Below are 22,555 nucleotides of genomic sequence, written 5' to 3'. Positions count from 1 at the left end.
ATTGTAAGCAACGGGACAAAAACGCTATGCAAGAAATACAGTCTGACATGTCTATATAAAACTCAGTTATGTAAAAGATACACATTGATCATTCACAATATCTGTAAGTGGCAATAATAGACTTTCTAGCTTAATATACTACTATCAATATAGTTTCCAGGCAAAAAGTTCCAAAAGGTTCCTTATCCAACACACACATACTCATGTGCATGTCATGGAGAGGGAGGGGAGGTACTTGTGGAGAGGGGTACAGAAAAGTTATCTGGTCATCTGCAAATGATTCTAACTCACCGCAAGGAATTAAGACAAGTGGGTATTTGCAATCCTGAATTACATTAATTCTTTCTGAAACACAGTTTTTTTGTCACTTTTGTTTTTCCTGCACAAGATGGTAAAATTAAACTCTATCTTCCAATCAAACTGACCTTATATGCTCACTGGCAGCTTTATCTTTTACAGTAGAAGAGTGAGAGGAGTGTGTTTTGTCTTCAAGCAGAAACGCCAGAGGGGGTTTAATAACCTCTATTGTGAAACAAAACAAAACATTAATTTTTGTAATTTCTCACAGAAAGTAACTGGAAAAGCAGAGGATACTGAAAAATTACCTTCTGTTTTCTGCCTGTCTTTGAGAAGATATTTATTTGGAATAGTTAAGTAGCACCTCTGCAAACGGCGCCTCTCTCTGTTGGGGCCCTCTGTGGGATCTAGTTGCCAAGATGTCGGGTAAGATGCAGGTTCATACCACAGTGCTCTGAAAGTAGAAGCATGTCTAAAGGTTAGACAGAGACCTGGTATGCCTGCTACACCGCTTCCAGGGTTAAACAGGCCAGTTATTGCATGGTAACATGAGAGAATAATGGATTACCTTCCCCCCACACAATGCCAGGGACTGCATCTCCTCCAACCAGGCAAATGGAGGGCACCTGCTCAGGCAGGCCATGCCAAAGACCCATTCTGAGGGTGCCTGAGTGGGTGTCTGCCTGGGAAAGTTTTCTGGCAAGCAATATGTTTGTTCCATAGCCATGGTGGAGGGCAGACAGTGAGGCCTGTTGCCTCAGGGATTCCAGGGACAAGAGAGCAGTGGCAGGGAGGATGGAAGAGAGTAGGGGCTTCTCAGGATGATTGCCCTGATGGTGACCCCCACATGCTGCACCTGTGCCCCTCTTATCTGAAGCTGCCTTCGGACAAGAGGGGACAAGAAGAGAGGAAGAATGCAGAGTAGGGCTTCAAATGAGGACCACAGTGACTGGGCTGGTATGTATGGGGAGAGGTGTTCCTTTAGATCACCTGACCCCAAGCCATTTAGGGTTTTAGATGTTATTCTTTGAATTGGGCCCAGATGGCAACCAGTAGCCAGTGTAGCCTGTGTAGGTTTGGCATGATATGTTCATGGATGCCGGTCCTAGTAAGCAGGCATGCTGGCCTATTCTGGACAAGTTGCAAGGTCTGGACTATTTTCAAAGGCAGCTCCATGTACAGTGCAGTACAATAGTCCAAGAGGAGGTTACCAGCACATGGATGACTGTAGCAAGGTTCCACTATGAGAGGTGTAGCTGATAAATCAGCTGAAACTGATAAAAAGTGCTCCTGGGAACCAAATCTACCTGGGCCATCAGCAATAGCTTGGGATTCCAGGAGCACTCCAAGGCTGCAAACCTTATCCTTTAGGTCAAAAATTCCCCACTTGAACAGATGGACTCCCCACTAACAACCCCTCTGTCTTATCTGGATTGAGCCTCAGCTTATTTGTCCACATCCAGCCCATCACTGAGTCCAGGCACCAGTTCTGAACAGTCAATGCCTCACCTGGAGGTGATGAAAATGAGAGACAGAGGTGGGTGTCATCAGTGTACTGATGACATTTCAACCCAAACCTCCTGATGACCTCTCCCAGCAGTTTCATGTAGATGTTAAAAAGCATGGGGAACAAAATAGAGCCCTGAGGAACTCCATGGCACTCATAGTCCCCCAGCACACCATCTGGAGATAGTCGGCCAGGCAGAAACAGAACCACCACAGGTGGTGCCCCAACTACCAACCCAGCCAACTTCGCCAGAAGGATACTATGGTCAATGGTTTCACAAGCAGGTGAGTGGTCCAGGAGAATCAAGAGAGTTGTGCTCCCCCATCTCTCTCCCAGAAGAGGTGATCCCATACTTGGTTATGAACTATTTTGAGCATAATGAATAGAAAAAACATTAAATACAAATGAGGCAAGACAGTTCAGTTAGATTATTTGGCTGACCAACTGAATAATAACAAAACACATTGATGGTTCATAAATGAATGGATGTTATCTATTTATATCTCACATTTCTTTTTGGTTTTGAGGTAAGAGGAAAAGAAACAACAGTCTCAAAGGTGGATCATTTTTTGTGAAGTTGCTTACCTGTCATGTGAAAGCTGTTGAATAAGCTCCTGCCAGTGTCTGCTAGCACTTAAATCTGCTTTATACATTCCTCTGATGTGCTGAATCACCTTCTTTCTCTCCATTCCCTGAGACAGACACACAGCCTGAGTGATATCTCCAGCCAGTTTAGAAATGTCCTTTGACTTTGTATCCAGGCGCTGAAAGAGACTGAGTAGAAATATCAATTTAAAAGATTATCACTTCAATATAATAAGAACAAATAAAGTAAAAATACTGTTAGGCATTATGAATAGCTTACACCTAGGATCCAAAGGGCTACGTAAACTAAGGCTTTCTGTGCCCCTTATCTACCTCATAGTACCCAAAGAGCTCCTACCCCACAATGTTAGATCCCATAGGATTGAAGGGGATACAGAATGGTTGCAAAAAAGTCAGCAACCACTCTGGGAGGGCATGGAAGCACTCATGATCCAGAAAGGAGGATGGTGGACAATGGCCTAAAAAGTCTAATAGTTATTGACCACCAAAAAAGCATAAATACAACACAATTATATCACATTCATATTTCATTATTAATCAAACCCAGGAATGTATAGTGAGGAATTAGTGCTGGTTTTACTGACATTTCTTTCTTTTTCTTTTTTTTTTTTTGCAAAATTTAGTTCTGTCCTTACGTTTGTCGGTTATTAGCCATAGTCTTTTCCCAGGCAGCTTTGTTCACATCTTCTTCTGCTTCGTATTTCTTTTGGTCCTGATAAAAAGGTTTTTTAGCAGATTCAGTAGCTCTTTTTTCACTTATTTTCAAGTATTTTCATATTACTTTTTATGTCAAATATTCATTTTACTATTTTACAAGTTTCACCATTTTTACTGGCCTCACAAGCATATCACAAGCATTGCAAGAAAGCAAAGTGATGTGGCACAATAGGTGGTTAAATACATTTAATAAAATATAGCAATTTATTGTGATCTATAATGGTGTGAAATAATCATTTGTAAATATTTCAACAAAATTAGTTTAATCAAATGAAGATAAGGAAAGTTATATATAAATTTACATACCTCTTTCATAGCTTTTATGAGGTCTGGCTTTGGTGGTGCATTGAAGGGAATATATTTGTACCCACAAAGTTTCAGTGTGTTCATAAATGCCCCCACTGATAACTGTTCTTCTTTAGTTAGTTCATCCTTGTGATCATGTATTAGTTCAAATAAGTAGAGTGACAATTTGGGTCCATGCTGGAAAAAAAGATGTAGTTTTATGCCTATGTATCATTTACAGGCCTAAAATGTATAGAAATATTGAATAATATGTATAAACCAGTTTGCTGTTCAAAAATGTAGCATTAATGTATCACTGGACATGCTAAAGCCTTTAAAGGCATGCCTGAACATATTTAAAAGGATTATATAAACTTAGCGCTATTTCAGTAACAACATACATACAATCTTGTGTATTGTGACTGAAACCACTGTCTGAAATCACAATGCTGTTATAGTTGATGATGGTGAGATGGATTTACTGGCTGGAAAATATATATTCTTAATGTGATTACACTTTCCTGTAAGTGGGAGGGTAGTAGCCTGGAGGTACTCCTGGACACACAAGTGAAGGCTATAATTTAGAGTGTCTTTTTCCAACTTCCCAACTTTTTCTAACTGGTTCATCAACAATTCAAAGATACCAAAGATCTAGCTACTATCCTTCATATACTGGTGACTTCCAAATCTGAATTAATGAAAGGGATTCTATGTGGATTTGTTGTTGAAGACAATCTGGAGAATGCAGCTGTTTACTGAGATGCAGGTAGGCAAGAACATATTTACACCTGTCCTGGATTAACCGCTTAGGTTACTAGCTAGCTTCAAAGCCCAATTCAAGGTGATCCCTCTGAAGTTTCAAGACCTTCCTGGCTTGAGTCTCAATTATTTATCTATTTATTTATTTCCATCAAAGATGGCACTTGAGGAAGTTCATAAGAACAAAATTAATTAAAACAATAATAAAACAAATACAATAAAAGCACAATTAAAACCACAATCACAAAGGATGTCTTTCCCCATATGATGCCTTCTTATTTGATCTGACAAAAATGTTAAGATGAATAATGGCTCTGATTTAAAATGCTGTCCTCTGAAGAGCTAAGCTTATTAAGTCAGGATTGGAAATTCAGTCTTGATACAACAGAGTGTTAAGGAAAATTATGTCTCTCAGTAAGAAATTCTCACATTTTAACAGTTCACAGTTCAATCCAATTGACCTCAAATACCATGCAAAAGCTTTTAAAAGTATTATAGTGATTTCACATTACATGTTTTAAAATTGACACCATGCTTACTTGCAAAGTTGAACTTAGACAGTCTCGCAAAATTTCCTGGTGGTTAATTTCAGGTAAGATCTCCAAAGTTTGCTTTCTTTCTTGTAAAGAGCGTGCTGGAGACAAAGCATGTACAAGCAGTCTTCCAAGCTGCACTCGAAATGTATCCTTACAGGACAAGAGGATTCTCTTCCACTGCTGCCTTGGGGAACTTACGCTGCTAGGACCCTGAACATGAGAAAAGAAGTTCTTACTGATTTTTTTCTAATCTGAGAAGCTTAGTCTCTGTTTGACACTTGCACATGAAATACTAATATGATGCAAAATAGTTTTTTTCCTCTTTTACATTTCACTAAACACAGATGGAGGAAGGTTTACTAAAAATCTGAAAGGATTCAGCCATTAATTAAAAAAAAATAAAAAATAAAAATCCAATGGAATTGAATGGTTTGAGATGTTTTAGCACTATACAAACTAGCATAGATAATTCACATTCATCAGTTAATTAATAAGATGGACTTTAGAAATTGTATATAAAGTTCAGTAGTAAACATATTCTGTCCCCATTCATATTCTTAAGAGGTGTTTCTAAAGGTTACAAATAGTCAGAAAAGTAGTTTTTTTAATTGCTAAAATGTGTAACAGCAAAAAAGGAACTGTAACAGTGCATTTTTTTAAAGTGCGATTTTGCACTTTAAAAAGGTTTTCAGAAAAACAAGTGGAGAACACAAAACAAGCAATAAGATATATATGCAAGCAGACCAGAGATGGAAGAGAAAATGAATGGCAGATGATAACAGAAAGCATGGTTACTTACAACAGATAATGCAATTCCTTCAATCATTATTTTTAACATTTCTTTCAAGAAAAGATTTTTATGGGTAAGTTGCTCCTTTCGGTCTTCCTGTTCGGCTTCTTCCATCTGTGAAACTGACAGTCCGCTCTGGACTGAAGCCTCCACCATTTCAACGAGGCAATTATCAGAAAGTTCTGCAATTTTTTAAAAAAATTATTAGGCCTGTCTGTCAAATCAGACTCTACCATCCCAAGGCCATACTCATGCTATTGATGTACAAGTTGAATGTCCATTCTAAAATGCAAATTATACATATCAATTTGCACGCACAGTTGTGTGCATGCTCACATACACATGGAGCAATAAATCACTTAAGAGTTTGGCTACAATATGCAAAATGTATGGTCTGAAGTATCAAAATATGCAAGATTACCATAAAGATTAAAGTAATCTCTCAATTTCTGAAGAATTGTTAGTGCGGCAGGACAGCACTAACTAAACGAGCATTCTTGTATGCTTTATGAGGAATTGCAATTTATATCCCAAACTTTGGGAGGATTATCACTGTGTAAATCCCTGAAAGTTAAAGCCACACAACATGCTCGTATACAAAAGGTTTGACATTGTTAAATTTTAAAAATCAATTATTTAATTTGCACTAAAGTACTTTTACTTTGGTGCTATTACTTCCATATTACTTTTAAAGGGTAGGCTAGTTTGATACTTTCCAGTTGGCTAAAAGTGCATCAGCTGGAAAAGAGGTATGTAGGTTTTAAAAATATCAAATATTTATCCTAAAATGCATTACCATATAACTGCTATTGCACAAATAATATTTTTTAAAAAAATTAAGGGAAGGCATTTTGCAGATTAAACTTAAAAAAAAACCAAGCTGATAAAATGGTGTTGATAGAAAAGGCAATTGTGAAGGTGTGCTGAAGCAGATGTATGACAGTAGATTCAGTTGCCTGATATGCGTTCACTACATGTGCCAAAAATTTATCTCTTACACCCCCCCCAAAAAAAGCAGGGGGGCAGTAAGACTTAACATGAACAGTATCTCTGAAGAGCATGATACTTTTCTGTTGTTTCCCCCAAAGTTGAATTTTTCTATGGTCAGAAGATGGACAGAACCAGCACAAGGAAAACACAGGAGGGCAATGAATTGACAACATCATGCAGATGCTTCATAAAAAATGAATAAACAAAGGGTAGCATCCAACATTGTATGAGCAGACATTTGCTTATGTGACAAGACTTTCTCTTCTCCGCTGCAGCCCCTGAACCCTTGCAAAATCTGCTCTGGAAAATCTCTTAACCCTACAGAGCAAATTTTGAGGGTGTCCAGGGAACTGCAGGAGGAAACCCCCTCCAAATTCTGCTGAAGGAAGCTGTTACTTCCATGAGATGAGATTCCACCCAAAGCAAGGGTATGCCAGGGAGTGTGTGGGGGCAGGGACAGGGGGAGCATAGTTCTGAAGCACAAGCTGAATATACTGAACACTCGAAGTACTGTACAGAAGCATATTGATCAATGAATTGGATCTTACTGTGTTCTCAGCCCTCACATCATTGGTGGCTGCTGCTTATGGTCAGTTGGGAAGGGTGCTCATGGAGAATCATGGGGTTAGGGTAAGGATTGGCTCTAGTAAAATATTATAGGATGTCAGTGCTGCTTATTTAGTATGATGTATAGTTTGGGCCTTAGTGAGCCACTTGCATGACCAAAGTTAGCCATGTGAAGTAGTCTGCTTGCTCCAAGCAGCAAGAAGAGAGTGAAAACAAACCCAGTTAACTGTTTTTAAACTAGGACATTGCATGTTTCTAAAGATCACAAGCATTGCAGGTTGAGGCTGCAGGCACATTGCATGGGATCCACAGCTGCATTCCTGCAACAGGATTTCCCTGCCCAGCTGCAAATCCTTCTGCTTCTAAAGAAACCATGAGAGCCAATGTGGTACAGTGGCTAAATGCCATAAAAGACTGGAACTCAGGAAATCTGAGTCCTAGTCCCCACTCTACCATGGAGATCACTGAGAGACTTTGGGCCAGTCACAGATTCTCAGACCAACTTACCTTGCAGGGTTGTTGTTGTGAGGATAAGACTGAGGGGAGGAAGAGAATTATGTAAGCCACCTTGAGTTCCTTGAAAGGAAAACAGGCAGGCTATAAATAAATAAATAAATCTCTCTTGAGCATCACCCATCTACCCCGGGAATATCATGTAATGGAGGAAGGAACTACTACTAGAAATCAAGCAGAGGCACATCTCAAAACAAGAGTACAATGAGATGAAGCAGAAAAGAGAAAGGGTAGAAGGGGGATTCTTAATACTGACCCCAAAAGGAGCCATAAACTGGACTAAAAGTAACGCCAAAATGGAACAGATTAGGACAATGAATTATCAAAACTGCCTTTTCTTGTACCAGTGTGATGCACTATGAGAACATCCTCACTGCCACTTCTCATTTCTCACATGCCAGGCGGGGCTAGACAAGACCTCTCCAGGGTGGCTCTGCACTCTGGAAACAGCCTCTGTCAGGGGTTCATAAGGCCCCCTGGGATTTCACTCATAGGGTCACTGTAAGTTGACAGTGTGGGACAACAACAACAACAACAACAACACCGTCTCTTCATATTTACAAATGTCTGAAGTTATTATAATTTGCCACAGCTGAAATATTAACATGCTTTTCATATGAACTGAGTAAGCCAAAACCTTCACTAGTTCAGCAAATCCAGTGTTGCATTGTAACAGCCTTCAAAAGTTTAATTAAGATATGTGACATTCAACACAGATATTTAGAAATAGGCCAGCTTAGAGAACTTCTGGAAAAATATCATTACCTTGATATATGAACCTATTGGTTGCCAGTACAGTAATCCTCTGTAATCTCTGAATAAGCTCTGCTTCTGTTGCACGAACAGGGTTGTCCTGACTCATTCTCCGTTGCATCATTAATTCAAGTTCATCACTTGCAACTGCTTGCATTCTCATTAGCAATGTGTCCGACTGAGCAAGAGAAAATTTTCCAGGTCCTTAAAAATGATATAGAAACATAAGTGGTACTGATATGTGTCTCATTTTAATTTTTCATTTTAATTTACTGGTAATTTCAATTTCTCTACAAGAATAGAGCAGATTGCAAGTTTTGGGACACCTCTATTTTCTTTTGAAAGGAGCCTAATATTAGAAGTTCTGTTTATTTAACAATATGAACTAAAGAAAAGTAAAAAATCAGTCAGGTTAACTAGTTGATATATCATCAAAAAAATATTTTCACACAGTTGTTCTAAATATAATTCTGCAAAAACATTTTCCTAAAAAATGTTTCTGAGAATGAGCTGGTAGACATATCTACCATTACTGCACCTGTTTCTGTAGGAAAGGAATACAAAGTAGATCCAAAAGGGGACAGCAAGGACGACTCCAAATTTAACAGACTCAGGGAAGAAAACATCTGAACTTGACTGGTGTAGTGTAAATATTGTCTTTGTAGATGAGGAATAATGGAATCTTTCATTGCAACTGAACCTTTGTTTTAAACAATTAACAAAAATATCAGTTTTATGCCATACAACAACTAAAATATGTACAAAGCATCTTTCTGAAAAGTTATTTTTATAAAATGGTTCACAATACAAGAGGATCTATAACTATAAAAAGCTGAATTGGTTCCCTAGATATGAAAAAGTCAGTACAATATCAGGCCAATATCACAGCAGAGTGAAACAAATATGGTCAGATGTATGTAAGAATATATCTGTGAATCCTCCATTTTTTCCACTTGTAACTAAAAATGGTAGATTCTATACCTTGTCCCAAGCTCCACTTCCAGATTACATTGCACAGAAGTTACCTTTTATTGAGATACTAAAAATCTTTCAATAGCCTATCATTCTATTTATATTCTGCATTTCCACTAAAAATAGCACTCTAAGCAAGTAACAATAACACAGAATAAAAACAAAATCTGAATAACAGATATATTAAAACACAATTACAACCACAATAATAACATATATAGACAGCAGTACCCAACCAATTAAGTCTCTTCAACAATAGACCAAAGGCCTGGCTGATTAAAAAATGCCTTTGCCTATCAGCAGAACAACAAAGAATGGGTTAACCCAGCTTCCCACAGCAAGAAGTTCTGCTTAGAAGCAGCCATCAAGGACTCACTAGCCACTGTTGTGTTGTCCCACCTTCAGATGGAAGAATGCACAATTTTCTGAACACATATTCAATCCTGTTTTTTAACTGATCACAATATTGCAAGTTACAATTCTGCTTTCCAAGTACTGAGCTAAAGTCCCTGACAGCTAAAGGATCTCAGGAGGTAATGTTCTGAAAGGTTTGCTCTTAAAAATAGACTTTAAGGGAACAAGGAATCAAATACAGTAATCAAGAATTTTACCTACAAAATCGCACAACTACATATAACAAAGGAAAAAAGGTAAAATTAGGGCTAATTTTCTAAAACCTATGACAAAGTAAGACATAGTGAAACACTGCAATTATAGATCCTAAAAACTATTTATTCCCACAAGACACCTCATCTTTTTAAGCATTTTTTTTAAAAATTAAAGAGCATTTTGCAACTTTTTTGCTTTTTCCAAAAGACTTTTGCATAACAACTTGAAAAGGTGTTAGTACTAGTAACTGGAGACTTTGGAGAACTCTGGTCACAGCAGACAGAACTCTGCAGGTAACTGGATCAATGATATGACTCACACCTCCATGTCAGTTTATAAGTATGGGGAATACAAAAAACATAGAAACATAGAAACAGAGCAAGTCAGAAGGGGTCTCCCGGGCCATCTAGTCTGACCCCCGGCTCCAGCCGGCTCCACTCACGACATTCCCACCATGGGCATGTCTAGCCTATCCTTGAACACGCTCAGCTATGGGGCCTCAACTACCTCCCATGAAAGCCCATTCCACACCCTCGGGGTCCTAACTGTCAGGAAATGCTTCCTGGCATCTAAATGGAACCTTGGTTCCCTGAGCTTTGCTCCGTTGGAGCATGTCCTGCCTTTCTCTGCAGGGGAGAACAGGTCTCTACCCATCTCTGTGTGACATCCCCTCACATACCTGTATGTCGCCAATATATCCCCTCTGAGTCTCCCCTTCTCCAGGCTGAAGAGACCCAGTTTCTTCAGTCTTGCCTCATACGGCATCCCCTGCAAACCAGCCACCAACCTTGTGGCCCTACACTGCACTGACTCTAACCTGGCTATATCCTTACTGTAATGAGGGGCCTAAAACTGAGCACAATACTCCAGTTGTGGGCGCACCAGAGTCATACAGAGTGGTAGTAATACCTCTCTTGATCTAGAAGCCACACTTCTAGCTATGCAACCAAGGGTGGCGTTTGCCCTCTTGACCACCACATCACACTGCTGGCTCATGTTTAGCTTACAGTCAACCAGCACCCCGAGGACCCTTTCACAAGTGCTGCTCTCCAGCCACTTGTTCCCTAACCTGTACTTATGACACCTATTCCTATGCCCCAAGTGCAACACCTTGCACTTATCCACATTGAACGCCAACCTGTTGTCTCCTGCCCACTTCCATAGTCTGTCCATATCCTTTTGGATCTGGAGTACCTGCTCCTCAGTTGTGGCCACTGCTCCAGTTTTAGTATCGTCTGCGAATTTGATCAGCAGACTGTTCACCCCTTCTTCCATGTCATTTATGAAAAGATTAAACAGGATCGGCCCCAGGACAGAACCCTGGGGGACCCCGCTTGTCACTGGCCGCCATTCCGACAATTTCCCACTAATGGTTACTCTCTGCTTTCGGTCAGTCAACCATGCCCTAATCCACTGGACAGTGCTTTGGTGTATCCCAAAACTCCTCAGTTTCTCCACCAGGATATCATGGGGCACTTTGGCAAAGGCCTTGCTGAAATCCAGGTAAACCACATCCACTGCATCCCCTCCATCTAGCCAACTCAAAACATCATTGTAGAATTCTACAAGGTTTGTCTGGCAGGACCTGTTTTTGTGGAAGGCATGTTGTGTGGCTGCCAGCCTCCCTTCCCTATCTAGCATCACTAGATCTCTGTCTATTATGAGCCTTTCCATTGTTTTTCCTACAATGGACGTAAGGCTACCAGGTCTGTAATTCCCCATGTCCCGTCTACTACCCTTTTTGAAAATTGGGACCACTGACGCCACCCTGCAGTCCTCTGGAACGTCACCCATTCTCCACGAAGCCTCAAAAATGAAGGCCAGTGGGCGTGAGAGAACCCCTGCCAATTCTCTATACTCTCAGGTGTAACCTGTCAGGGCCTGGCATCTTTGTAATGTCCAATGCCCTGAGGAGCCCCTTCTAGGGGTGTGACTCTAATCTGTGCCCCTAAGTCCCCGGCCTCATCTAATCTCCTATGCAGATTTCCCCCATCCTGCTTCTAGGAGAACATAGAGGCAAAAAAGTCATTTAGCATCTGTGCCTGTTCCCTCATATCAGTCACTGGATCTCCTTCCTCCTTATTTAGTGGTCCCACTACTTGTCTCCCCTTCCTCTTCATATTTACATGCTGAAGGAAGCCCTTTTTGTTGTTCTTGATATTCTTGGCAAGTCTCAGCTCGTAATCAGCCTTAGTCTTGTGAAGAATCCTTCTGCAATGGGCCTCCTCCTCCCAGTATACCCTTTTGTCTATTTGCCCCAGTACCCATTTCCTACGGAGGTTTCTCTTTCATCTAATCCCTCTAACCATCTCCTTTTGCATCCATGGCAGTGCTCTCCTCCGCCTCCCCACCTTACTAACTAGAGGTATTGTCAAGGCTTACGCCTCCAAAACCTCCCTTTTGAGTGCCATCCACCCCTCCTCAATTTGCTTACCTTCCAGTAACCTATCCCAGGAGACTTTCCCCAGTCTGGCCTTCAGTTGGCCAAAGCTGGCCCTCTTGAAGTCCCAGCTTCTAGTGCTCGACCTGCTGCACGTCCCCAGTCCCCTGATCTCAAAGCGAAGGATGGAGTGATCACTTGCATCCAGAGCTCCCCTAATCTGTACTCCATCTATCAGCTCCTCTCTATTGGTCAAGACCAAGTCAAGGATGTCCCCCCCCGCCCCGTTGCCTCTCAGACACTCTGCGTGAAAAACCCTCCCTCTATAGCTTTTAGGAAGTGACGTGACCTGGCTGTCACCGCTGAGTGAGTATCCCAACTAACATCCAGGAGATTGAAATCTCCCGTAATTACTGAGTCTCTCCCCTGAGGTATCCTTAGAATCTGGTCTGTCAGGACATCATCCAGGGTCTCAAGTTGACCTGGAGGGCGATAACATAACCCCACTGTCAGGTCTGTTTCCCTGTCAAAACCCCTAAGTTTCACCCAGACTGCCTCTACCAAATCCCCATATGTGCTGCATTCTATCTCACTGCATCCTATCCCTTCCCTGACGTATAAAGCCACGCCCCCACCCCTCTTTCCCTTCCTGTCCTTTCTAAAAAGGTGATACCCCTCTATGTTCACATTCCAGTCTTGCCTTTCATCTCACCAAGTTTCTGTGATTCCCACCAGGTCATACCCTCCTATTCCCAGGAGAGCTTCAAGCTCTTCCTGTTTATTACCCATGCTCCTAGCATTAGTGTACATGCACCTCAACTCCTTCCCACCGCTTCCTTTCCTTGGAGTCCCCAGCCTCCTCCTTCCTCCCATCCTCCCTGACACCTTACCTCTCTCTGTAGGAATCCTGTCGGTCCCTGCAGTACCTCTAAAACCTTGCTCCCAGAGCCTTGTTCCTCTCCCGACACTTATCCAGTGCAGACACGTTTCTGGGGGACCTGAACCCCCTTCCCCGCCCCGGCTCAGTTTAAAGTTTTCCAGACAAAGCTCGCTAGAGCATCTCCAAAGGACCTTTCCCCCATCCTTATGAGGTGCAACCAGTCCCTTGCCAGAAGTCTATTGGCAAGAAACTGGATGCCGTGGTTGAGGAATCCAAAGCATTCCTTCTGGCACTACACCCTAAGCCAGTCATTCACCTCAGCAACCCTCCTGTCTCTGCCTGGCCCAAATCCCCGGACTGGTAAGATCGATGAGAAGGCCTCTTGGGCCTTTAGCTCCCTAAGTTTCTTCCCCAAGGCCTCAAAGTCCCTGGTGATCGCAACCACACCCTGCCTGGCTACATCGTTTGTGCCTACATGGATCACCAGGAGTGGCTGGTGACCCCCGGAGCAAACAAGATGCTCCACTCCGTCCTTCACATGTCAGATACATGCGCCTGGCAGGCAGCAAACTTCCCTTGTCTCCAGGTTGGGGTGGCACGCCGCCGCCTCAGTGCCCCTCAGCAGGGAGTCCCCAATGACAATCACCCACCGTCGTGTCTTCCCAGGGGTGGTCGGCAGCCATGCCCTGGCCCTCGCCTCTCCTGCAGTGGCCCCTTGCCGCTTGTGGTCCCAGGCTGGGGGTCCTGCTGGTCCCCCAAGGCCTCATCAGCCCCAGCCTCCCCAAGCAGAGAGAACCTGTTTCCCAGCTCCAGATTGGTAACAGGAGAAGCTCAGATTGGTGCCTCCTCCTGTGGGTGACATGCCTCCCTGTCTCCTCAGCTGCTCCTCCCATGGCTCCTCCCTCAACCCTCTGTCCAGAGGGGGGGCTGCTCCCAGGGGGCCTGGAGAGCTCTCTTGGCCCTCAGGCACCTCAACTCCTCCTCGAGCAGGACCACCAGCTTGCACCTAGGGCAAGTATATCCCTGCCTCTCCTGGGGGAGAAGGGCGAACATGTTGCAGCTGTCGCAGTGGACAGCAACACCCGTGACTCCCGCCGAGGCCATCTCCTTGGTCCCCCGCCTTGTCTGTCCTGCAGTACTCCTCACTCGCCCAGTTCTCCCAGACAAAAACTCACACACACACACAAAATAAAAATTTAAATTGGAGAAAAAGCACAGCACAGCACCAAAAAAATAAAAACAACAAAACAAACAAAAACAAAACAATAAAACAAAAACAAAACCCTCAGCCCCCCAGGGAAGGGAGTCCCCGGGCAGCCCAGGCCACAGCTAATGGATGCAGACAAGGGATGACACCCTTGTCGCGTCACACTTAACGTGACGCTGTTGGTGCCATAACTGTTGGCGCCGCCAACGGCTGAGCGCGGCCTTATCAGCCCCTCAGGCTGGTGGCCCCGCCTATCTGCTTCCTCCTGGCCCCTCTAGCCCCTCTCACAACTGTGCCCGCCCGGGTACCTGGTCCAGGACCGACCACGCCTGGAGGGGAGGGGGGTCACTCTGGTTTATTGAGCTTCTATTTCCCTTGTGGGGCTTCCTGTCCTCTAGAGGCCGGGACTGGAGTGCCTCCACTTGGTGTTGGGCGACCGAGACAGATTGGGGATTCTGTTGATTCTGTACCGTGCACCCTTCTGCCCAACAGATTCCCTGCCTGAGCTGACTGAGATCGTCTCGGACCTGGTGTTGAAGACTCCCAGGATGTTGGTCTTGGGGGACTTCAGTCTCCATGCCGAGACTGTTCTAACCGGGGCGGCTCAGGACTTCATGGCCTCCATGAAGGCCATGGGGCTGTCTCAACATGTCATAGGTCCAACCCATGAACATGATCACACGCTGGACCTGGTTTTCTTGACGGGGCAGGAAGAGGGTGATCTGAGGGTGAGGAATTTCTGTCTGACTCCCTTGTCATGGTCAGATCACTACCTCATAAGGTTTGAGCTCGAGAGTGGCCTTTCCCTCTGTAAGGGTGAGGACCAGATTGTATTGGTCCGCCCCCGGAGCCAGATGGATCCTGATGGATTCCCGAAAGCTCTGGGGATTTTCCGGTTGACAAGGCTGGTGATCCCGTCGATGCCCTGGTTGAATTGTGGAATGGGGAGATGACCAGGGCTACTGACACGATCGCTCCCAAGCATCCTCTCCCACCTGGCACAGCCCGTTCATCTCCTTGGTATACAACTGAATTACGGGCAATGAAGCAGGTTGGGAGACGTCTAGAGCGTAGGTGGAGGAGATCACGGGGTGAATCTGACCGAACACACTTAAGAGCCCATTATCAGGCCTATGCTGTGGCGGTGAGGACGGCGAAGAAGAAATTCTTCTCCGCTTCCATTGCCTCCTCACAATGCCATCAGGCGGAGCTCTTTCAGGTGGTGCAAGGGCTGATACATCCAGGCCCAAAGAAAGATCTCGTACCACCCTCAAAGGCCCGCTGTGATGACTTTGCCAGGCATTTCAGGGAGAAAATCGCTCAGATTCGTCACGAGCTTGACTCTACTATTGAACCAGATTCTACTGAGGAGATGCCAACAACACCGTCGAGTCCACAATTAATGGATGAATTTCATTTGTTGCGGCCTGATGATGTGGACAAGGTGCTTGGACAAGTACGCCCTACCACATGCTTACTAGACCCATGCCCATCTTGGTTACTTAAGAAAGCCAAGGACGGGATTGGGACCTGGATCCTGGAGGTGGTCAATGCCTCTTTAAGAGACGGTCGGGTACCTTCCTCTTTAAAAGAGGCGGTAGTCCAGCCAGTCCTAAAGAAGGCATCCCTGGATCCAGAGATGGCCGCCAATTATAGACACTCCTGGGCAAGGTGCTAGAGCGGGTGGTGGCGGGACAACTCCAAGCACTCTTGGATGAAACAGATTATCTGGACCCATTTCAGTCCGGCTTCAGACCCGGCTACAGCACTGAATCTGCCTTGGTCGCCCTGTACGATGACCTGTGCAGGGAGAGAGACAGGGGGAGTGCGTCCCTGTTAGTTCTCCTGGACCTCTCAGCGGCTTTCGATACCATCAACCATGGTATCCTTCTGAACAGGCTAGCAGGATTGGGAGTTGGAGGCACCGTGTGGCGGTGGTTCTGCTCCTATCTCAACGGCCGATTTCAGAAGGTGGTGTTGGGGGACTATGGCTCTGCGCCATGGCAGCTATGCCATGGAGTTCCGCAGGGGTCCATTTTGTCCCCCTTGCTATTCAACATCTACATAAAACTGCTGGGAGAGGTCACCAGGAGGTGTGGGCTGTGGAATCATCAGTACGCTGATGATACCCAGCTCTACCTCTCATTTTCCACCAATCCAGGTGAGGCTGTGGCTGTGCTGAACCGGTGCCTGGCCGAGGTAATGGGCTGGATGAGGGTCAATAAACTGAAGCTCAATCCAGACAAGATGGAGGTCCTGTTGGTGGGTGGTTCGGGCCTCGGGATGGGGGACTTGGGCCTTGTCCTAAATGGGGTTGCACTCCCTCTGACGGACAGGGTTCGCAGCTTAGGAGTGCTCCTCGACCCTGAGCTGTCTTTAGAAGCTCAGGTGACGGCGGTGGTGAGGAGCACTTTCCTTTAGCTTCGGCTGATCCATTAGCTGCGTCCCTTCCTGGAGAACAACTGCCTGGCAACAGTGACACATGTGTTGGTAACTTCCCGATTAGATTTCTGCAACGTACTCTACGTGGGGCTACCCTTGAAGACGGTCCGGATACTTCAATTGGTGCAGAATAGAGCTGCCAGGCTGCTGACGGGGACTGGGCGTTGTTCTCATATAACCCCAGTTCTCGATCAGCTCCACTGGCTCCCGATTGAAGTCCGGGCCCAATTCAAGGTGTTGGTTATGACCTATAAAGCCCTCAATGGCTTGGGTCCTGGGTATCTAAAGGAACGCTTGCGTCCATATATGCCCTCCCGCCCCTTGAGATCAGCAACAGATGCCCTTCTCTGGGAACCCTCTGTGAATGATATTAGGAGGGTGAGTACCCGGAGGAGGGCCTTCTCTGCAGTGGCACCCCACCTATGGAATGCGCTCCCCAGAGAGGTCCGCCTGGCGCCGTCGTTATTTGTTTTTCGATGCCAGGCTAAGACCTTTTTATTTAAAACTTATTTTAAGTGTTAATTTATTGGTTATTTGCAGGATTTAAAAAAATTAAGCCAAGATGCACCAGGTTTTAATATTTTTATTGCATAATTTTGTTCTTGCTGTGAGTCGCCCTGAGGCTTTGTTGCGATGGGGGCGGCATAGAAATGTTTTAAATAAATAAGATATAGAGATGAAGGACAAGCTGAAAAGTGTTTACTGCTGTAACAAAGGGTATCCTGAAGTAATCCAAATGCAGTGCAAATGGAAAGCTTATAGCAATGGGTAGACCTAAACAGAGACTTTGTGTACACCATTTCCCCATTGAAAATGGAAGGATATTTTAGATTAGTACCCAATATTCCCAGAACTAAACAAGACCTCAACAGAAAAATATTCTGTTGAAGAAGTTGTCAGTTATAGAATTAGGAAAGATATACTGCAAGTCCAGGATGCTAAACAGTAAAAGTAGTGCTTTTCTACAACTAATGAGGGGTGTGGGACCTCAGTTCACAAAGTCTTTGGATCCAGCCTGCAGTCTCTCATGCTCACCATCCCTCACCTACCTCCATGCAGCAAATTAGGCTTAGAAAGAAAAGGCACCACAAGCTGCCTCTCAAGGACAATTTTGGGTAGATGGTGCATATGAATGTCTTTGGCCTCATCCAGTTTTCGCTATGGACCTGTCCATTGCTGGTATGCAACCTCTACAGGATTACCAATGTAGTTATTGGATAAACAAAATTTCCCTACCCCAGTGTAGAAGTGTTAGACCACTTTCAGCCCAAGAGCTGAACTACATTTCTGAAAAGCTCTTTAGGGCTACATTTCAGTGGTGAGTAGAGCCAAAGGACAATATCATAGGTACCTGCACATTCAATACAAAGCTGTTACAGCTAGTAAGTAAGCCTTAGGAGGGCATTTTAACCTTTTAGAATAGGAAAATAACTGCATAAAAGCCAAGAAACCACCAAACAATTAATGCCCAGGGGGAAGTGACTAGGACCAGGCCAAGGGGCTAAAGTCTGAGATTCAGAAGGGGAGGATTTGGCCCTGTGGTTCTGCATTCTGGGTCTAAATTACTAGGATGTAACTATATTTAAAGAACTCTTCTTGATCTGTGTTAAAGTAGTTATGTAACAGACATGAATTTGGTACATTTTTGTCACAAAATGCACTGGAAAATCAAAAGTTGCTAAGATCACAAGAGTACACAAGAATATGTAGAGACATATTAAAACTACCTCACTGTACAGCAGGGAATATGTGGCCTTCCAGATGTTGGGTCCACAATTTTTTAAGTCCTAGCTATCATACTCGTAACTAATGGTAAGAGAAGATAGCTGTTATAGTCCAACAAACAACTGAAGGGCCCCATGTTCTCCTTCCCTGTTATATAAAGAGCCAGTATGCTATAATGGTAGAATGTTGGTCGGGGGAGGGAGGGGTGGAGATCAACTTTTAAATTCCCACTCACCTATCAAGGTGAAAAATTAAACAAATATGTTCACAAAACAAATTGACATGTCTTATTAAAAGTAATGGACAAAGTTGTTAATTTCAGAAAACTGTGTTGGATTTCATTACTCACCACCAATGCTTTTGCGTTTTTGGAACATAGTTTGGTGATGAGCACCACACAAATGGAATGAATTGCTTAGATCCTCCAAGTTTTGATTTCCTGCAGTTTTAATGAACTCAACAGCTGCTTGTAAGACTTTGAACTGCAAAGCAACTGCCATATCTGAAAGCAACAGAGATCAAATGAACAAGCAAGCCTTCCTTCAAATTATTCCATATATGAAGCAAATTTAAGTTACTTTCCTGGACATCACTAGAGAAAAGAACTTGACACTTACTCCGTGTTCTTTCATTCTTGCTTTTCTGAAGATAGCCAAGTAAAACCATGAGATCTTCAATAATCCGGAAATACTGGGAACCTGAACTGCTGCAGGAATGGATTGTCACTGCTACAAGCAACTGCTGTATATCACACACAAGGAGTCTATAATCATATGAGAGGATGCTGCAGAGAAAGTGTAATCCATTGTTCAATTTCCATATATTTGTTAAAGAATTAGCCACACATCTAATACCAACAGAATTCCCACTACTTACTTGGGTATGTCTAACCTTTTCCTTCCACTACTCAATTTATATACTTAATACATGCTATAAGCATTATTGAAAAAGTTCACAAAAACATAATCCACCTATATTGTGTCTAATGACTATGACACTGTTTTATAGGAGTAAGGGTTTTAATTATGTTAAGTTGTGTTTATTTTTATGTATTTCTAAAAAGTATTTTTTATTTTTATAAAATAAAAATTTATAAAAATCACTCAGCCATATTGGCTCTCTGTATTGTTTACAGGCAAGAAAATCCCAAACATAATACAATATATATTGCCTTACATAGACATATTAAAATGCACTTCAGATTGTGTTATACCAAGTGATAAAGAAGTATTATTTATAACCAAACAAACAAACCAATCTCCAGTTGCATTAAAAATTTTAAGTGGAATAGGGTAAGTCAGCACTATCACCCTCTCAGAAGGGCCTATATTAGATGTAGCCCACTGCCTTTGGAAACCATAACTAATTTAGGAATAGGAACATACTTTTATGTTTTCATGAAAATACAATTTGTATATCAAAATAGTTTAATTATTAGAATAATCATTCAGTAATTTAAAAATGGTTCCTGCATTTAAACTAAAGAGGCTGTAATAAACAGTTCAAAGAATTTGTGACAGATGTGCAACATGCCTCTTAAAACTGTTGCTAAGATTTGTCAAATAGAGGGGTTTCCTAAAGAAAGTCTGCCACCAAAAATCATGATCCACATTGGAAAAAAGTTAGCATACCATAGCAAGAACTATGCAGAAGCCTTCTCTCTGAAATATCTTTTTGTCAGTTACACGTGTCTTTATAGGGAAGACTGCCTCTGTGGAATCTCAGAACTAAAGGAATCTTAAGCAAATCTAAAACAGCACAAAACTAAATACATCACTTACTTGGCTTCTAATCCATTAAGCGCTGCTAAAGTATTACACACTGCATATAGCAAGCCATTATCTAGCAGCATGTCTGCCATTTTAGAGCAGGAATTTATGATTTGTAGCAGGAAACAGAAGGAATTATGCAGCAGGATGCTATCATAGAGGGAGTTCTCTATAAGACCCAGGACAGGAATCACACACCATTTTTGAAAAAGTCCAGCATTTTTCACATCTTCTAGATCGAAACTATTAAAAAAACAAAACAAAACTACAATGCAACTTTAAATATACCACACAAATAATGCACAACTTCTAGATCAAAGCTATAAAATCTGCAGTGGAACTAAAGACCTAACCAAAAATAACATTTTATATTGGGAATATTAAGGAGAATTGCTATTGGCACTTAGATGGAAACTGGATTTACAACTTTAGTAATATTAGTTCTGTTACAAGAAGGCATGTGGATAAATCAAATCTCTAGCACTGAATAGCACTGCAATCTGAACCACTGCACTATCCTACATATTTAAATTGGTAGCTCAGTCAGCAACTACTAGAATTTAACCATATTAGTATAGGGAGTAAAAATCCTATAAGGGGACAGCAACCAACGTTACAACTCCCAGACTGGGGAAGTCTAGGAGTTATGGCAGGGAGGTGGTCATGCTAGACATACATAGGATTGCACTTTTAGTCATCTTGTTGGTTACTACAGGTCCTACTGCAGGTGGAACATCAAGAACATGAAACCTGAACAGATAATTTGATATGCAGCTCTAAAAAATATCAAATCATGGATAACTTTTCTACTTATTTTAATGCTTATATAAAGGAAGGAATTGCCCAATAACACTCTACAAGCTGTATCTGATCTGTCCTGATTTTCTGATTGTTCCACAGATTGTTCCATGCCAGATTAATAATTTTAGAAGCTGCCACATAATTCTAGAGGCTTTTTGGAAGGGGATAATTTCTTCTGACAGGGAGGCGGAAAGTGCCTTTAAGCTATAAAAACCATCTCTCACAATTTTTGACCTGTAAAGAATGACTTAATGAGTGAATTCATAACAGACAAAATGAAAAAAGAGAAAGAAAAAAATCATAAATTATTTCTTATTTGGTATTTCCTTACTGGAAATGAAAGCACAATAATAAATCTAAAATTCTAAACCAAAAGCTATTTTGGAGGTACTGGCTTATTTCCATCACTGTATCATTCTATGCCATTTTTTGCTATCCCGTCCTAGTAAATGCAAACATTATTGCTTTGTGAAGCATAGAAATGAATAGAAATTTAGAGTCAGCATCAGAGCACAGCAGACATCTGTTTTCAATAATAATACTTTGTACTTTAAATAGTAGCCATATGCTGGAGGGACCAGGACTACAGCATAAAGGGGAAAGGAGGTTTTAATTTTTCATCCCAGATGAAAATCACCCTCTTAGAACTGCTGTTGGCAGTGTGCAGGGAATTTTCATTGATGCATGGAAGCTTCTCTCCTAGCACAAATAGCAGCTTCAGGGTAACTATTTTGATAAGGACTGCATGGTGGGGGCAGGGTTTAACGCTTCTTCCCACGCCACCCCAAGTGTTTCAAAATTCTAGTCTTTCCTGCTTACAGCTGCTATTTAAAGAACCAGGGAAATATTTACATGTATTTGATGCCCTGTTTAATAATGAGATAGAAAAGCATTGAAAGAGAATTCATGGACAGGAGGGAAGAGGGATGTGATCCCATGGTCTATTCCTGATGCCTTAAACTTGGTACTGTTACTTCTACAACAAGCTTTAGACCTTTACAGAGTTTAACAACAGGGCACCCAGTCTCTCCCTCTCTACTCCTAATGAGATCACTTTTCATTCAAGTGTTTTGTTCAGTAGTCCCATGCCAACATTGCCACTTCAGTGATGTGCAAGTAGCCCTCTGGAGTAACTGTTACTAGCTCATTACTCCCCTTTGTTTTGGTGGCACAACTGAGACCAGATTAAAAAATTGGGGGTGTCTTTCACAAGTGCACCAACTGCTGCATGAAATATGAAGTCCTGCCTGCCCAATGTCCTGGAACATGTTTGCTATCATAGTGCAATAGACAATACCATGGACATTGACCAAGCAATGCTTCATACAGGTTGCTTTGAATTTAATAGCTGTCTATTGCCCTGTAAAATTTTAAAAAACCTCTCAAATGTGCCTGATACATTTCAAAATGAGAACCCTTTCTTTTGATAGCTGTACTTACAAAATTGGAA

At 42.6% G+C, this 22,555-nt stretch overlaps 1 protein-coding gene across 3 annotated transcripts in view; it reads right to left on the bottom strand.

Moving 5' to 3' along the window:
• Window positions 1-22,555, bottom strand: part of LYST (lysosomal trafficking regulator) — a 115,275-nt gene that overhangs the window by 27,137 nt on the left and 65,583 nt on the right. For all 3 annotated transcript variants that reach the window (XM_044420019.1, XM_044420004.1, XM_044420012.1), the window contains exons 26-36: window positions 20,317-20,547; window positions 19,153-19,319; window positions 18,885-19,037; window positions 8,333-8,524; window positions 5,507-5,679; window positions 4,711-4,917; window positions 3,434-3,610; window positions 3,046-3,122; window positions 2,390-2,578; window positions 606-751; window positions 426-522 (exon numbers count right to left, since the gene is read on the bottom strand). In XM_044420019.1, coding sequence (XP_044275954.1) covers window positions 426-522; window positions 606-751; window positions 2,390-2,578; window positions 3,046-3,122; window positions 3,434-3,610; window positions 4,711-4,917; window positions 5,507-5,679; window positions 8,333-8,524; window positions 18,885-19,037; window positions 19,153-19,319; window positions 20,317-20,547 — 1,809 coding nt within the window. The remainder of the gene's footprint in view (window positions 1-425; window positions 523-605; window positions 752-2,389; window positions 2,579-3,045; window positions 3,123-3,433; window positions 3,611-4,710; window positions 4,918-5,506; window positions 5,680-8,332; window positions 8,525-18,884; window positions 19,038-19,152; window positions 19,320-20,316; window positions 20,548-22,555) is intronic.

This window comes from Varanus komodoensis, unplaced genomic scaffold (assembly GCF_004798865.1).
Source record: "Varanus komodoensis strain SLA01 unplaced genomic scaffold, ASM479886v1 scaffold1, whole genome shotgun sequence".
Taxonomy (NCBI): domain Eukaryota; kingdom Metazoa; phylum Chordata; class Lepidosauria; order Squamata; family Varanidae; genus Varanus; species Varanus komodoensis.
This window is presented reverse-complemented; position numbering and strand designations above follow the sequence as displayed.